General features: G+C 34.8%; 1 protein-coding gene across 1 annotated transcript; it reads left to right on the top strand.

Moving 5' to 3' along the window:
* Positions 1–11,522: 11,522 nt before the first annotated feature.
* On the top strand, positions 11,523–12,609 carry LOC133235994 (putative olfactory receptor 2B8). Its single transcript, XM_061397746.1, has one exon. The coding sequence runs from the start codon at positions 11,647–11,649 to the stop codon at positions 12,607–12,609; it is 963 nt and encodes a 320-aa protein (XP_061253730.1). The 5' UTR covers positions 11,523–11,646.
* The last annotated feature ends 1,673 nt before the right edge of the window (positions 12,610–14,282 follow it).

The raw sequence follows: 14,282 nt of genomic DNA, 5'->3' as shown, positions 1-14,282 counted from the left end.
GCTCTTCACATCAGTTGTCCAAAGTATTGAGCTTCAGCTTCAGCATCAGTCCTTCTGATGAATATTCAAGACTGAAGAAAAGAAGAGAAGCTAAAGGCAAAGGAGAAAAGGAAAGACATACACATCTGAATGCAGAGTTCCAAAGAATAGCAAGGTGGGATAAGAAAGCATTCCTCAGTAATCAATGCAAAGAAAGAGGAAAACAGAATGGGAAAGACTAGAGATCTCTTCAAGAAAATCAGATACCAAAGGAACATTTCATGCAAATAAGACTATAAGGAGAGACAAATTCTTTGACTCTAGGTGGGAAATTTTCCACACTCATGTGTTTGGTGAAGGCTAGTGCAGCCACTGTGTAGGGCAATTTGCCAATATTTCTCTAGTGTAAAATTCATTTGTATAAGTTTGGGCCATTTTCTTTTTTCTTAAATCATTTTTTCTCTTGGAGTTCTTATTTATATATTCTGAGAACTCATCTTTTATTAGTGACTTGTAACGCAGAAATCTCCCATTTGGGGGGATTGTCTTATTATTGTAATTTTTCATAAATTATCATAATAAATATAATTCTATTTATTATAGGTGAATGTATCAATAGCATTCTTTATGGTGTATTTTTTTGTTTGTAAGATAGTCTCAAATAATAAATATATTCTCCTCCACCTAACTCTGAAAGTTAAAAAAATATATCTTTCATTTCTGGGTACTTATTAACTTATAATGTATTTATGTATGTAGTATAAGGTAGACATCCGATCTTGTGTTTTATCCAAATGGTTAAAAAGTTTCTCTTGTGCCACCAAGGTGAGTTTCTGAGAAGATAATCATTTTTATACACTTGTAAATGGAAGGTATATTGGTATAGATATATTTCAGGTTTTTGGCATTATTTAATATGCAAAATTTATATGACCTTTGATGTAAAATTCTCGTTAAGCATCCAACTGAAATACTATTACATACACAGCAATACATGTTCACAAACTGTCTACTGCAGATTTTGTAAAAGTGAAAAACTGGAAAGAACCAAAATGTCAATCATCATTGCAAGAGTAAATAATCCATTTAAGTATAAATTGTTGACATTGTTCTGCATTAAAATAATGAGATCTCTGTGTACTGATGTAGAATAATTTCCAGACACACTGGTAAATGAAGAAAGGCAGTTGCATAAAAATACATTTTCCATGATAAAATTTATTTTTCAAAATGTTCATGTCAACTTGAGTCTGTCTGTGTATGTGCGTGTGTCCATGTGAGGTGGGGCAAGGGGAGGAGAAGGAGAGATGGAGAGAGGAAGGGATCAGGAAAGCTTGGTTATAGCCAAGAGATTAAATCAGCAAGAAATAGTTTTTGTTTTTGGAAAGAATGTGTTATAGTACCAAGGCTACTTAGTCCTACAGCTTGATCTCATCAGCTCCCTCTTAGATTGTCTTCCTGCCAGTCTTCAAGTCTTCCATTTCACTCTTCTCCACAGCAGTGCTCCTGGTATACCTGTCATCCCAAGTTCAAGTTCCAAAGATTCCTAAATGTCCTTAGGGAGGTCTTACCCTCGGACCCCAGCCTAACTATCCTATCTCTTTATTTCTGCTGTGCTAACTATACAGTCTATTTTAGCGAATGCTGTATGTGTTTTGTTAAAAAAAAAGTTTGATTCACTTCAACTAGTTGAAGTTGGCTGAGTGGTTTTCAATACATTCTGTATCGTTATTATTTTCTTGTCTAGTTGTCCTACTTATTATTAAGAGAAATGTGTTGATAGTCCCAATGATGTTTGTGCGTTGTCTATTTGTCCTTTGATGTTTTCAACTTCTGCTTCATGAAGTTTGAGATTTTATTAGTTGCACACACACATGTGACTGTTACCTATTCAAGATAGATTGCCAATTTAATCTTTATATAATATTCCACTTTTTCCTTATAATGCTCCTTGTCTTGGAGTCTGATTTATTTGATATGAAATAGTTAAATCTGCTTTTAAAGCTTTGTGTTTGCATGATATATTTTACTAACTCTTTTAGTAAAAAGAGTTTTAAAAAAGTCAATTTATCTTTTATTTTTAAAGTGTATTTCTTGAAAACAAGATATAGTTGGATGTTGTTATTTCTTAAGCATAACAATCTCTGCCTTTAGTTTGCAATGATTTTTTTGTTTTTGTGTAATGTAAGTGAATTAAAATATGGTTTGGTTCAAGTCTACAATTTTTTGCTTATTTTCTATTTGTCTCAACTCTTCTGTTTTTGTTTTATTTCTCCTTTTTTGCCTTCTTTTGTATGAATTCATTTTTTTTTTTTACTATTTCATTTTATCTCCTTTATTAACTTCTTAGATTCTGTGTTTTTTTGTTGTTGAAGTTGCTTTAGTGGTTAAAATACATTTTTTTTTTTTTTTTGCTGTTTGAATTTTAAATTAATTAATTAATTAATTAATTTTTTAATTTACAATATTGTATTGGTTTTGCCATACATCAACATGCATCCACCACGGGTATACACGTGTTCCCCATCCTGAACCCCCCTCCCACCTCCCTCCCCGTACCATGCCTCTGAGTCATCTCAGTGCACCAGTCCTAAGCTTCCTGTATCCTGATCGAACCTGGACTGGTGATTCGTTTCTTATATGATATTATACATGTTTTAATGCCATTCTCCCAAATCATCCCCCCCTCTCTCTCCCACAGAGTCCAAAAGACTGTTCTATACATTTGTGTCTCTTTTGCTGTCTCGCATACAGGGTTGTAATTGCCATCTTTCTGAACTCCATATATATGCGTTAGTATACTGTATTGGTGTTTTTCTTTCTGGCTTACTTCACTCTGTATAATAGGCTCCGGTTTCATCCACCTCATTAGAACTGATTCAAATGTATTCTTTTTAATGGCTGAGTAATATTCCATTGTGTATATGTACCACTGCTTTCTTATCCATTCATCTGCTGATGGACATCTAGGTTGCTTCCATGTCCTGGCTATTATAAACAGTGCTGTGATGAACATTGGGGTACATGTGTCTCTTTCACTTCTGGTTTCCTCAGTGTGTATGCCCAGCAGTGGGATTGCTGGGTCATATGGCAGTTCTATTTCCAGTTCTTTTAAGGAATCTCCACACTTTGTCCATAGTGGCTGTACTAATTTTCATTCCCACCAACAATGTAATAGGGTTCCCTTTTCTCCACACCCTCTCCAGCATTTATTGCTTGTAGACTTTTGGATTGCAGCCATTCTGACTGGCGTGAAATGGTACCTCATAGTGGTTTTGATTTGCATTTCTCTGATAATGAGTGATGTTGAGCATCTTTTCATGTGTTTGTTAGCCATCTGTATGTCTTCTTTGGAGAAATGTCTATTTAGTTCTTTGGCCCATTTTTTGATTGGGTCATTTATTTTTCTGGAATTGAGCTGCAGGAGTTGCTTGTGTATTTTTGAGGTTAGTTGTTCGTCAGTTGCTTCATTTGCTATTATTTTCTCCCATTCTGAAGGCTGTCTTTTCACCTTGCTTATAGTTTCTTTTGTTGTGCAGAAGCTTTTAATTTTAATTAGGTCCCATTTGTTTATTTTTGCTTTTATTTCCAATATTCTGGGAGGTGGGTCATAGAGGATCCTGCTGTGATGTATGTTGGAGAGTTTTTTGCCTATGTTCTCCTCTAAGATTTTTATAGCTTCTGGTCTTATGTTTAGAACTTTAATCCATTTTGAGTTTATTTTTGTGGATGGTGTTAGAAAGTGTTCTAGTTTCATTCTTTTACAAGTGGTTGACCAGTTTTCCCAGTACCACTTGTTAAAGAGATTGTCTTTTCTCCATTGTATATTCTTGCCTCCTTTGTCAAAGATAAGGTGTCCATATGTGTGTGGATTTATCTCTGGGCTTTCTATTTTGTTCCATTGATCTATATTTCTGTCTTTGTGCCAGTACCATACTGTCTTGATAACTGTGGCTTTGTAGTAGAGCCTGAAGTCAGGTAGGTTGATTCCTCCAGTTCCATTCTTCTTTCTCAAGATCGCTTTGGCTATTCGAGGTTTTTTGTATTTCCATACAAATTGTGAAATTATTTGTTCTAGCTCTGTGAAGAGTACCGTTGGTAGCTTGATAGGGATTGCAATGAATCTATAAATTGCTTTGGGTAGTATACTCATTTTCACTATATTGATTCTTCCAATCCATGAACATGGTATATTTCTCCATCTATTAGTGTCTTCTTTGATTTCTTTCATCAGTGTTTTATCATTTTCTATATATAGGTCTTTAGTTTCTTTAGGTAGATTTATTCTTAAGTATTTTATTCTTTTCATTGCAATGGTGAACGGAATTGTTTCCTTAATTTCTCTTTCTATTTTCTCATTATTAGTGTATAGGAATGCAAGGGATTCCCGTGTGTTGATTTTATTTCCTGCAAATTTACTATAGTCATTGATTAGCTGTAGTAATTTTCTGGTGGAGTGTTTAGGGTTTTCTATGTAGAGGATCATGTCATCTGCAAACAGTGAGAGTTTTACTTCTTCTTTTCCAATTTGGATTCCTTTTATTTCTTTTTCTGCTCTGATTGCTGTGGCCAGAACTTCCAAAACTATGTTGAATAGTAGTGGTGAGAGTGGGCACCCTTGTCTTGTTCCTGACTTCAGGGGAAATGCTTTCAATTTTTCACCATTCAGGATAATGTTTGTTGTGGGTTTGTCATGTATAGCTTTTATTATGTTGAGGTATGTTCCTTCTATTCCTGCTTTCTGGAGAGTTTTTATCATAAATGGATGTTGAATTTTGTCAAAGGCTTTCTCTGCATCTATTGAGATAATCATATGGCTTTTATTTTTCAATTTGCTAATGTGGTGTATTACATTTAAAATACATATTTTTAACTGATAGGAGTGCACCATCAAGCTATTTTATTCTAATCCAGAAACAATAAAAGAAAGTTAAAACAATATAATTCCATGTCCTTCTCTCTTCCTTCTGCTCTTGATGTCATCTATAGATTTTATTTCAATATATGCCAAATACTACATATGCATTTTCCACAAACATTTTTACTTTTTAGACAATTGTTTTTAAACCAATTTATACATACATACATAAAACAGACAAATCTTTGATATATTTATCCATGTATTAATACTTGTGTATCTTGTTTGTTCTATATTTTCAGACTTCCCTTCAGCCTGAAAGGCTTCTTGAACTTTTCTTGTAGAGCTTTTCTTGTGCAGATGAATTATTTTAAACATTTAAAAAATCTGAAAATGTCTTATGTTGCCTTAATTTTGAAGGTCATTTTCACTGAATATAATACTTAAGTTAATAACTTTTTCCACACCTTAAATATGACATTTTATCATCTTTTGGCTTTCATTGTTTCTGATAATAAATCACTCATTGTTATCATTATCACCCTGTATTCAATCTTTCTTTTTCTCTGACTTCTTTCAAGCTTTTCCCTTTGTTTTTAGTTTTCCTCAGTTAGGTGTAAGTTGGCTACATTAATTTCATTTTTATTTATCTGGATTTGGTGAATTTTTTAAAATTTGTAGTGTGTTATTAACCAATTTTGTATTATTCCAAGCCATTACTTCCCTGATAGCTCAGTTGGAAAAGAATCCACCTGCAATGCAGGAGACCACAGTTTGATTCTTGGATTGACTGGAAGAACTGACTCATTGGAAAAGACCCTTTCCCAGTTGGGAAAGATTGAAGGCAGGAAGAAGGGGACAACAGAGGATGAGATGGTTGAATGGCATCACTGACTCAATGGACATGAGTTTGAGTAAGCTCTGGGAGTTGATGATGTACAGGGAAGCCTGGTGTGCTGCAGTCCATGGTCACAGAGTCGGACACGATTGAGCAACTGAACTGACTGACTGAAACCATTATTATCTTTTCAAATAATCTTTCTAATTCTTTTTTTCTCTTGTCATGTTATAGGACTTCAGCTACTCATATGTTAGAGGAGTTGATTTATCCTACAGAACATGAATGCTCTGTGTTTTGTTTTCTGATACTGTATTTTTTATATCTAATATTTACACTTTTCTGTATAATGCTCATCTCTTTGATGAAGTTCCCTGAATGTTCATAAATATTGTCTGCCTTCACCACTAAAAATTTAAACATATTTGTTACAGCTTTTTTAAATCCTCATAATCCTCAGGAAAATGCAAATTAAATCATAATGAGATATCCATTATGTACCAAATAGAAAGAATACTTTTTCCCAAAAGTTGACATTTCCAAGTGAAGAGGCTATAAAGGAAAGAAATGCTCAACTTTGGAAATTCATTGGCAGTTTTTAATTTAAAATGAGTATACTCAATACCATTTACACCAGAAATTTCAATCCAAAGTACAGACCCAAAGAAATATTTGATTTTTCCCCCTTGGCTATGCATGTGGCCTGTGGGGTCTTAGTTACCCAAACAGAGTTAGAACTCAGGCCCTTGGCTGTGAAAGTGGGGAGGCCTAACCACTGAACCAGCAGGAAATTCCCCAGAAATGCATAAATTTGTCCACTGAAAGACATATCCAATAATTTATATATTGACACTATTTGTAATAGCCTTCCAATGAAACTATCCAAATGTAGGCAACAAAAATAAATTGTATTATATTCATAAATGTATAAGTATATGGTAATGAGAATGAATGACCTAATGGTACATGTAAAAACATCTTACAGACACAACACTGAGACACAAAACTGTACATCTTTGATGAGTTTAGTTATTTAAATTTCAAAACCAAGCAAATATGACTTATGGTTTTAGTAATCAAAAGAGTGTCTTAGGGGATAGTGACTAGAAAGAGGCACAAGGGGAGCTTCTGACCTGATGGATATATTCTCTTTTGCTTCTATGTGCCACTTCACAGCAGTCTTTCAACTCTGTAAAATTCATTGAGCTTATACTTATGACTTTTTCATTTTTCTATATATGTTTTACTATTATACAATAAAAAATGTAATAAGAGAAGTTAGACCACAAGTAACAATCAAAAAAATTATATTCATATTGTTGCTAAAGGGCCAATCTCCTAATATATAAAAAGCTTCCCCAAATCAAGAGGAAACTTATAAACTCATAGTAATGGACAACAACATCTTCAAATACCAACAGCTATTTCACAAATAGGCAGCAGCATCTGAACATACAGAAAGAACATCAACCTCATTCATTATAACAGAAATACAAAATGCAATGACACAAAGATACAATTTCTTAACTATCAGGTTAAAAAATAAATCCAAAAGTTTGACAACATACTCTACTGGTGAAGCTCTGGATTACCAAATGATGTAATTCATATTAAGCTTTAATAAAAAGGTGCCAAGCCCTGATAGCTCAGTTGGTAAAGAATCTGCCTGCAATACAGGAAACCCCGGTTTGACTCCTGGCTCAGGAAGATCCCCTGGAGAAGGGATAGGCTACCCACTCCAGTATTCTGGCCTGGAGAATTCCATGGACTATTGGTCGCAAAGAGTTGGACACGGCTGTGTGGCATTCACTTCACTTTCTTTCACTTTCAAGCACAAAGTAAATACCACTTATTCATTTTAAGATTCTTGAGTTTATATACTATGGCAGAATTATGTATAATTCATTTGCTTTGTAAGCAGTTTATGATACTATTTTTTGTATTTTCCCCATGGCCCAAGCACTTTTCTCTATGAGTTTTAATTGCAACTGGGAGATTGGTTCCCCAAGGTCAGAATTTCTAGCATGCCCCATCCTAAAGTCGCTACATTCCCTGAGGAGTAAAAAACAAGGAGACCCTAGGTATCCTTGTATTCTTTTAATATGGCATAAAAAAAAGAGGAGAGTCACTATTGTGATGAGATTTAGACACAAGGAATTTGTGCTAGGACTAGGGAGAGTGAGATACATTACAAGCTGAACAATGCAGCAAAACTGAGAAGTAAGTGACACAGAACCTCTGAGAGGCTTCTTTCAGAGAAAAAGGAAACTTAGTTCCAAAGAGGGGAAGTTACTTTTACTCTTTGTGCTATTCTTAGTCTTAGAAACTGTTGCTTAGAAGACTGCCACTTCCACAATCAACAGGTTTGTTTGTGCAGACCGAGACTACAGACAACAGCAGAAGGGAGAGGTACAATTATGGCATGTGAATTAAAATAATTTTATTAAAGATAAATTTAATTAGAGGTAAAGAAAAAAGAATAATGATATTTAAATATTTGAATAGTAAGAGTGAGTATTTAGTTTCCATCGGGTAACTTTTTTTCTTTTTTAATTTCCAAGATTGTTCATTTTGGGCAGAGCTCACTGGCAGGTGAGGAAAATTATACTGAATAATCCTTCTAAAGCATGAACTGATCTCTCCCCCCAAGTCAGTGTAGATTTGGTAAGAAATCTTCTTAGAGTTTTGGGAAATACCCAAATAATCAAATGGATGAGCTCCTATTTACTAAGGAACTGTATTTCTACATATTTGTAATTTGTAATCTGGAAAGAATTGCTAGTGGATTTAAGGGCAGTACAAATTCATTTCAGCAACATGACAACAGGGTACAGAAAGTTGGCTGATGTGTAACTTGCACAAACTTCAGTGAATTTACTATTAAGCCAGTTCGGTAGAATAAAATGTACAGAGAGATACTGTACTTGTTTCTAGGGCCAATTTGATTACACACTTCCTGTTCACAATGTCTTATTCTGTCAAAGATAAATTAAAAAATCCATTTTATACTATTTTATTCTAAGAATGCACACAGTAAGAAAGCATATACTAACTGTACTATATACTAAGAAAGCATGAGGAAAAATGTTTTGAATGACTGTTGTGAAGTATTTGTTTAGATTAAGTAGGATGTAAAAGTATTTTCTGAATACATCTTCAGCTTATATTTATCATGACATTTGGTCTTCAGAAAATGTCCCTATATAGTAGTTGCTATTCTTAGCAATTGTTCTTTTCAGGAAACATTAAAATCAGAATCCCTTCCTTCCTTTCTTCTTCCTGTCCTTGCTTCCTTTCTGCCATCCAAAGGAGTAGTCAATAATATCCTCTGAGAGGTGAATATTACAACTGGCCACAGACTAATTTTTGAATTAGTTGAATTCTGACTTTGGTGACTACATTTCTGTTTCATAGTCTTACTCCCCATTATGATTCCTTCTCAATTTGGGAAGTTTTCTACACTGTCCACATAACCACCCATGCATGGAAGATTCCATATGCTGTAGAAGGACCTCTTCTTTCCATAAGAATGACTCTCATATTCATATCAAACATCACAATATGAATGGTGAATGATGTCTATATGGAAACAGTATAAATTTTATCAGGACACTATGCTAATCCAAAGGGTTTAAGCTTTTATTTTTTTCCTTATTGCCTGTCAAATAATTCTGCATATTTGTATTATGGATTTGACTAATCATATGAAATGAGTACTCAAGTATTCTTTCCAGGAGAATTCCATGGACAGAGGAGCCTGGCAGGCTACAGTCCATAGGGGTCACGAACAGTTGGACACAACTGAGCAACTAAAACACACACACATACACACACATATAAGAACGACCCAGAGTGATGGTATGGGGAGGGAGGAGGGAGGGGGTTTCAGGATGGGGAACACGTGTACACCTGTGGCGGATTCATGTTGATGTATGGCAAAACCAATACAATATTGTAAAGTAATTAACCTCCAATTAAAATAAATAAATTTATATTAGAAAAAGAATGCTTAATCACTGAATATAATTTGGAAAAGTGGAACATAATTATATAATGAAAATCATTACTAATCTCAAACCCAATTATTTTTTGTAGTTTCTCATTCTTTTGTAAGCATAATTTACATGTATTTTAGCAATATTAAAAAAATATGGCATATTTTATATTATACATGTTTAATATACCAAGATATTATGATAATGATGAATAGGCATTGTGTGTATGTAATTAATTTTATTGACTATAACAATCTAATCAATAGATAAATTATATTCAACATTTTGCTATTCTGAAACATTAAAGTTATTTTTTCTAATTATTTAAATCATGTAAATATACCAGCAATGCCTATCCTAGCATGTAAATATGTATGTGCATTGATTTTATATGTCATGTTTTCTTAAGGAGAAGTTGACAAATGATATTATTAATATCATTTACAATAACATTCCTTTATTCTTTTAAATTATTGGTGATGTTTAAAATGTTTCAGTATGAAATTTTATTTGCATTTATATGCTAATCTTTTGAAATTGCACCTTTATTTAGTATTAATAATCTATATGAATAGATTATATATATTTGCTATATGAACTTAGTTTTAATAGGATTTTTAATAATTAGATCTCAGGATAGTAATTATGTATAAATTATGTCAAAATATTTTATTCTTCCTAGTCTTTTTACTTCTTATTTAATTTTATTATTTCATTGCACTAGCTGATAAACCAGCTCACTGTTCTTTCCAGGACACAATCCTGCTTTGCTTAATGTACTTCACCATCTCTAAGTTCAGACAAGAGTATCCTTGAATCCAGGCATACAGGTAATTAAAGATAACAGATTTCATATCTTTACTAGCTAATAGCCAATGTGACAAATAAAATGTTATTAAGTGAATGTTTATTCACACATTACAGGTTTATTCATGAATCCTGTGGCTACATACAATAGTATTTAAAAAACAGGGTTTTATCAGAGGCAGAGACAAGGAGTCTGATGCTTACACTACCATTTACTACCTATGTAATTATAGGCCGTTTACTACCTATGTAATCCAGGACTCACACCAGGGAGTTTGTATATTTTTCACAGCTTTTTCCACTTTGCTACAGCCCATTATGAGAATTTTTAATCCTTAGAAGTGTGGCTAAATGGAGGGAATAGTAAAAACATCCACGGAAAACACAAACTTTTAAAATATAAATATATATATATATAGACATATATATATCAAAACTTTTTTGATATAAATATATACTACTTGGTAGAAATGTGTTCAACATAAGTAAAATAAGTGAAAATTTTAGTCCTACTTATGTTAACTTCTACTAACCATTTCTTGGCTAAATGTGATAATAAATTAATTCTATAAGGGATTGTCTTTGGTCCTTAGAATTTTATCTGTGTTAACTTAATTACAATAAGCAGAAAGGAGACATACAGTAATTAAAAAGGAGGATTTATATTCTTTAACTGACAGTGCCTATCAAAGATGGTAAATTTCATCTGCTATAATATAAATGCATTAAGATCAGCAAGAAAGTGAACTGAATTGAAAAAAAAATGAGTTAAAAATATATTTAGTGAATTAGAGATTTAATGAAGTGCCAATGAAGTCTCAGTGTCTCTCCATCTTAACGGATCAACACTTTCTTTTTGCAATGAATATTGTGTAATACATCTTTACAATATTTACTTTTGTAATACCTCTACTTAGTTAGCTATGTGCTTACCAAACAAAAGTCATGGCTTAAAATATGGTTGTTAAAATATAGATATATTATCGTTAACTCTCATTCTTCTAGCCTAGGTAATAGAAAGAAATACATTAATGATTTTATTTGTTTCAGCATCCCCTACCCAGTTCCTCTATTACATGTAGGTTCATGAACCAGCATTAAGTTCTAAGCAAAGGCTAATCAAGCTCCAAAATCTGCCTGTGGTGTTTCCAGCAAGTATAGTCAGAGCAATGAGAAGATTCAATAACACTCTTCATCACTCTAAGGGCTTTGTTCTGGTGGGCTTCTCTGAATGGCCCAAACTAGAAATGGTTGTTTTTGTGGCCATCTCCATTTTCTACATAATGACTCTACTTGGGAATTCAGCCATCATTATCTTGTCGCGCCTTGATCCTAGACTTCACACCCCAATGTATTTCTTTCTGGCTAATCTCTCTTTTTTGGACCTTTGCTATACTACCTCCACTGTCCCCCAGATGCTGGTCAACATACAGAGCCACCAGAGAAATATCAGCTACGGAGGCTGCATAGCTCAACTATTCATCTTCCTTGGCTTAGGATCCACTGAATGTGTCCTTCTCTCAGTAATGGCCTTTGATCGTTATGTAGCTATCTGCCAGCCTCTGCATTACTCAGTTATCATGCATTCTCGGCTATGCCAACAACTGGCAGCGGTGGCTTGGGTAACAGGTTTCAGCAACTCTCTGGTGCAAACAGTGTTGACTTTCCTGTTACCTCGGTGTGGTCAATATCAGGTGGAGAATTTCTTCTGTGAAGTACCTGCCATGCTTCAATTATCATGTGTTGATACATGGATCAATGAAGTGGAGATGTATGCTGCTGTGGTGGTCATAAAAGTTATCCCAGTGGGATTAATCCTGTTCTCTTACATCAACATTGTTAGGTCAGTGGTAAGAATCCAATCTTCTGAGGGTCGAAAGAAGGCCTTCAACACATGTGGGTCTCATCTGCTTGTGGTCGTTATGTTCTATGGCTCAGCCATTAGTGGTTATGCATATATGGCACCCAAGAACAATTCTGCCAAGTTGAAGGGCAAGCTTCTTGCACTTTTCTATGGACTCGTAACTCCAATGCTCAACCCCCTCATCTACACCTTGAGGAATAAGGATGTAAAAGAAGCAGTAAAGAAGCTTCTAGGGAGAGAACTGGAGCAAGGGTGGAACATGGCTTAGGAGAATGTTCAGTTCAGTTCAGTTCAGTCGCTCAGTTGTGTCCGACTCTTCGCGACCCCATGAATTGCAGCACGCCAGGCCTCCCTGTCCATCACCAACTCCCGGAGTTCACTCAGACTCATGTCCATCGAGTCAGTGATGCCATCCAGCCATCTCATCCTCTGTCATCCCCTTCTCCTCCTGCTCCCAATCCCTCCCAGCATCAGAGTCTTTCCCAATGAGTCAACTCTTCGCATGAGGTGGCCAAACTACTGGAGTTTCAGCTTTAGCATCATTCCCTGCAAAGAAATCCCAGGGCTGATCTCCTTCAGAATGGACTGGTTGGATCTCCTTGCAGTCCAAGGGACTCTCAAGAGTCTTTTCCAACACCACAGTTCAAAAGCATCAATTCTTCGGCACTCAGCCTTCTTCACAGTCCAACTCTCACATCCATACATGACCACAGGAAAAACCATAGCCTCGACTAGATGGACCTTTGTTGGCAAAGTAATGTCTCTGCTTTTTAATATGCTATCTAGGTTGGTCATAACTTTCCTTCCAAGGAGTAAGCGTCTTTTAATTTCATGGCTGCAGTCACCATCTGCAGTGATTTTGGAGCCCCCAAAAATAAAGTCTGACACTGTTTCCACTGTTTCCCCATCTATTTCCCATGAAGTGATGGGACTGGATGTCATAACCTTAGTTTTCTGAATGTTGAGCTTTAAGCCAACACCCCTTGTAATTCAAACACCACACTCCCAGAATGTCTTTACCAAGTTTCATTATTCCTATCACTCCCAAATAACAGTGGCTTATTGTTACTATTATCACCCTAGTATTTCATAGAAAGTCAAATATTGATTATTCTCCTCATGAAATAATGAAGCAGCTTGAAAAGTGGATAATTAGCATTTATAGGTTTTAATTCAATATTTCATTTTTACGCTGTCTTTTCTAATGAAGTTTAAAAACTAATATCCAAATATGATTTCTTATACATAGAATACTAAAACTGGCAATTAAGGAAGTGATCTTGAGACTTCTTTAAAAAGTAGAAAGATGACTACTTGAAATGACTAAATTATTCTACAAAATTGGTGGAATGCACCTATAGACCATCAAGAGGGCAGTTCATTTCTTCTTTTCATATACTTTCTTCAAAATGCTGTCAGTGTACCTGTTGTATATGTAATATAATTTAAATCAAACAAGAATGGAAGCTCATCCAGGAGCCAAGTACATGCTGTGGTTCTCTACACTGTTCTGAAGAAAAGGGGCGTACCTGTAGAAAGCTCTGTGCCTCTGACTGTTTGTTCACTTATCCTTTCCTGCTAGCAACCTCTTACAGAATATTTTTACAACTCTGCATGCCATTCTACAGAAGTTTTTAATCATGGCACTTATCTCACACACTAGCAAAGTAATGCTCAAAATTCTCCAAGCCAGGCTTCAACAGTACGTGAATTGTGAGCTTCCAGATGTTCAAGCTGGATTTAGAAAAGGCAGAGGAACCAGAGATCAAATTGCCAACATCTGTTGGACCATTGAAAAAGCAAGAGAGTACCAAAAAAACATATACTTCTGCTTTATTGACTATGCCAAAGCCTTTGACTGTGTGGATCACAAAAAAACTGTAGAAAATTCTTCAAGAGATGGGAATACCAGACCACCTGACCTGCCTCTTGAGAAATCTA

The sequence above is a fragment of the Bos javanicus genome, chromosome 23 (genome assembly GCF_032452875.1).
Source record: "Bos javanicus breed banteng chromosome 23, ARS-OSU_banteng_1.0, whole genome shotgun sequence".
NCBI classification, from domain to species: Eukaryota; Metazoa; Chordata; class Mammalia; order Artiodactyla; family Bovidae; genus Bos; species Bos javanicus.
This window is presented reverse-complemented; position numbering and strand designations above follow the sequence as displayed.